This window comes from Marmota marmota, unplaced genomic scaffold, assembly GCF_001458135.2.
Source record: "Marmota marmota marmota unplaced genomic scaffold, marMar, whole genome shotgun sequence".
Classification (NCBI taxonomy): Eukaryota; Metazoa; Chordata; class Mammalia; order Rodentia; family Sciuridae; genus Marmota; species Marmota marmota.
This window is the reverse complement of record NW_026000229.1, coordinates 30,613,074-30,617,357: the sequence shown is the minus strand read 5'-3', so window position 1 is coordinate 30,617,357 and position 4,284 is coordinate 30,613,074. Positions and strand designations below refer to the sequence as shown.

Here is a 4,284-nt window from a genome sequence, read left to right as displayed (position 1 = left end):
TTTTTTTTTTTTTTTTTTTTTTTTTTTTTTTTTTTTTTTTTTTTTTTTTTTTGTGTGTGTGGTGCCAGGGATTAAACCCAGGGCCTTGTGCATGCAGGGCAAGCACTCTACCAACTGAGCAATTAAAAATCAGATTTTTAAAGCACTACTTATATAAATTAACCTTGAAGAAAGTGCAAGACCCTGTTACATAGAATGCTTCCTTAAATTTGTGGTAAAGAAATTTTACCTAATTGGCATCTCATTTACTAGGTGACAAGAGTAAGCAGAAAATACATTCCTTTAAGTGGCATTTCCTCTTTAAACTTTACTTCTAAAGTCAAATGATCCTTGTCAGCCAAAGGTTTCCTTTCAACAAAAAAAAAAGCAAGAAAGTTTCTTTATTACATCTTTTCAAAACAGCTTCTAGGCTCTACAAACCTCAATCTCGATGCTCCTGTCATCTTTCTTCACTTCTTGGAGATCTTCAATTTTCTGGTGACAGTCCTTGAGGTCCTTTTGTAACTGAGCCACCAGATGACGCTTCAATGAGTTGCTCCCCAGCAGGCGCTGCACTTCTGCTTTCAACTTCAGGATGACCTCATCTTTAGAAAGCTCTTCACTCAGGTCTTCCTGTGGCACTAAGCTAATGCAGAAATTGTGGGTTAAATTGGATAACAAAGCAAGCACGATTCCTCCTTCAAAGTACTAATGGCATCCCTGACCATGTTGTGTCACCTACACAATTATACACTAATATTTCAAACAATTTTAAACTTTGTCATACACAATGATGTCACTTGTGCTATGTCCCCATGTACAGAAATAAGTTCAAGCAAGTGTAGTTCTGCTACTTCACTCTAAGGAGTCTGGACATGAGAACTGTGACATGGCTTCCATTTGTGTTTTTGATACATGGCATGTTGTATACATGTTTCAAGAGAAACAACATGGACATTAGGAGGAAAACAATACTACACACTAGCTACCCTAACCTATAATTTCTGTTATCTCTTTCAACTTCCTGAAACACAAGCCTGAATGGATGTCTATGCACCTGAAACAGCACAGAAATAAAAACCATGCTAATTTCAACACAATTTTAGTTTCAATAAACTTAAAGGCTGGGATGAGATATTCTGTTCCTTGCCATAATAGATTAACTAAGACCAGATCTAGCTTCCTCTTTAAGACGGAAAAAAAAATCAATCAAATAGATAAAGCCACGGTTTTTAATCATTAAACAGGCAGCAAGAATAGTGATTTCTGAGGATAGGAAAACAAACACAGTGAGGCCCATGATTGCCCAACTTTTTGCCTGAAGTCTCCAGGGCATAGTGATGGAGAGGAAACTCAAACAGAGCCCAGTAATTTCATTAAGTTACAGACAAAGAGTTCAGAGTTGGGGAAACAGAAGTAGCTAAAATTTGAGGGGAGAAAATATTGGGGAAAAAAGAGTTGCATAATACAGAAATATATTATATATGCGTGTGTGTGTGTATAAAATATATATATTTTACATACACAAAATATTTTAAATATAAAATATATATATGGAAAAAAAGGAGTTGCACAGAAAAAGAACTTATGTGTATAAGTGTGTGTAGACAGGGAAAGAACCATAGCAAAAGAATAGGGGCAGGAATGTGTTGCATTCCACTGAGCCATAGTGGAAAATTGTACTGTTTCACCGGGTATCACACATTGCCTTAGCAGAAGGTCAAAATTAGCCCCAGATTAAAATGTGCTCTAAGCATGCTCTGACAAAGCCTATAAACAAACCCTTGAAAGAATGAAATGAATTCCAAGTAAGTGTGTCACAAAGAAAGTGCAATTTAAAAAATACAATAGGGGCTGGAGCTGTGGCTCAGAGGTAGAGCGTGTGCCTTGCACATGTGAGGCACTGGGTTCAGTCCTCAGCACAACATAAAAATAAATAAAGATATTGTGTCCATCTACAACTAAAAAAGTATTTTAAAAATACAATAAAATCCAGCATCTGAAACATAAAACTCAAAATGTGTAGCATCCAATCAAAATTTACCAGGCATGCAAAGAAGCAGGAAGGAAAATATGAAATACAATCAGGAAAAAAAAAACAGTCAACAGAAACTGATCAGCAATGACACATACAACAGAATTAATTAAATGTATTCCATATGTCCCAGAAAGATAAGGAAAAATACGAAAATGATGAGAGCAACAGAGGATATTAAAACAAATTAGACTTATAAGACAACAGTGACAATACCTAAAATGAAAAATGTACTAGATGAGATTAACAGTATATTTTACACTAAAGAAGAAATGATTAGTGAATACAAAGTAAAAAGTGCACACAAATATAAAAAGTGCCATTTGGTTTCAATAAAACATTTGTCATTTGAAATTATGTGTGATTTTTATATTGAATAAGAATAGAAAGCATGCTTACTCTTAATTTAATTTATATTCAACTTCCATGTATACATAGTAAAGGACATTAGAATAAAATAAATTTACATCCAAAAATGAAAAAAGAAATCATTAAGTATTCTCTGTGAAGTACATGCAGAAAACCTATTGAAGAGATTTTTCTGTAGTTAAAAACAAAAACAAAAAAACACAGCAATAAAACTCTACAAAATTAAAAACAGAAGAGTGAAACAGAAATATATACAGCATATTAAGTCTTCTAACATGTACAAGTGAAGTCCCGGAAGAGGAGAGGGAAAGGGGACAGAATATTTGAAAAAATAATGGTCAAAATCTTCTTACTTTGATGAAAACTAAAATTCCATAAAACGTACAAGCTAAATGAATCTCAGGCAGAAGAAACATGAGGAAAACCATCATATGTCACATAAAGATCAAACTGCTAAAATCAGTAAAGAGAGCAGGAAGACTTCTGAGGAGAGAACTGGAGTGAACAATCCTGAATTCTGTATATAAACTTGCACAAGTCACAATATAAGCTCTGAATTATACTTGAACAGAACAGACCCTCAAACAAACATAGCAACAATTTGGAAAACAACTGCCACACACAGGTTTCATGATGACTAACTCCTGAGGGAGTTAATGTGGCAAAGGCTTGGACAATTGAGATTTACAACACCCACATAAGTTTCTATGTGGAGAGAGATGACAGTGATTGGGAGACCAGTGTCTAAGATTGGGGTCCCTGATGACTTCATGGTTGTGGCATGCTTGGTACCTGGGAAAGTTTCTGTGCAAAGGTGCAGGATGCCCGGTTGCTATGGTAATGCCCTCTATGGAAAGGCTCTGTGCTAGAGTCTTATAAGCCTCTACCTTGCTCTCAGGCACACAGCTCCTGGGAATGAAAGAATTCTCTTGCTAAGACAACCACAATGTTTCACCAGCTCTGCAGCTCCTGAACATGCCTATATAATAGTAACTTTAAACAATGGATTTTCTTGAGAACTACACAATGCTCCTAACATTGCACATTGCAACTGTAGAATGTAACTGAGGAATAAAATGCATGATGTTGCTAACTCGGTAACTTTCATGAATACAAAGAATAATGCTTACATAGTCTTTAATTAATGAGACATATACAATAAAGATTATGATTAGCATAATTCTTTAGACCTGCTTCTCTATCAGAGAGCAGTGCTCTACCCAATCCCAGCTGTGTACTTCGAGATCTGAGTACCTGAGTCTTTATTCTTCCAATCTCCTATCATCCCTCATTGGAACCTGCTAGTTTGGCAGCGCTGGTCATTGCATTTCTATACAACATAAAATTCACAATGCCTAGAATACAATCTGAAATTACTTAGTATGCAACTAACCAAGATTGTAACCAATTTTAAAAGACAATATATGATCCAAATGCTAGAACTATCACAAAGGAGTTTCAAAATTTTAAAGCAGCCAGGTATGGTGGCACATGCCGGTAATCCCAGTGCCTGGGAGGCTGAGGCAAGGATTGTAAGTTCAAAGACAGTCTCAGCAACTCAGTGGGGCCCTAAGCAACTCAGTGAGACCCTGTCTCTAAAAAAAATAAAATAAATATATTTAAAGAAGCTATTCTATCTTACGTTTTGTGAAAGAAAACATAAGAAAGCATACCTGAAATTAATTTTAAAAAAGCAGAAATTCTCAAAAAATTAGACAATAAAATAACAAACAACCCAATCAACAAATGGGCCAAGGACCTGAACAGACACTTCTCAGAGGAGGACATACAGTCAATCAACAAGTACATGAAAAAATGCTCACCATCTCTAGCAGTCAGAGAAATGCAAATCAAAACCACCCTAAGATACCATCTCACTCCAGTAAGATTGGCAGCCATTA

General features: G+C 35.6%; 1 protein-coding gene across 7 annotated transcripts in view; it reads right to left on the bottom strand.

Annotated features, from left to right (window-relative positions):
• The window catches only part of Cep152 (centrosomal protein 152), a 90,067-nt gene that overhangs the window by 42,699 nt on the left and 43,084 nt on the right, over positions 1 to 4,284 (bottom strand). For all 7 annotated transcript variants that reach the window (XM_048793738.1, XM_048793740.1, XM_048793741.1 and 4 more), the window contains one exon: positions 421 to 625. In XM_048793738.1, the coding sequence (XP_048649695.1) occupies positions 421 to 625 (205 nt within the window). The remainder of the gene's footprint in view (positions 1 to 420; positions 626 to 4,284) is intronic.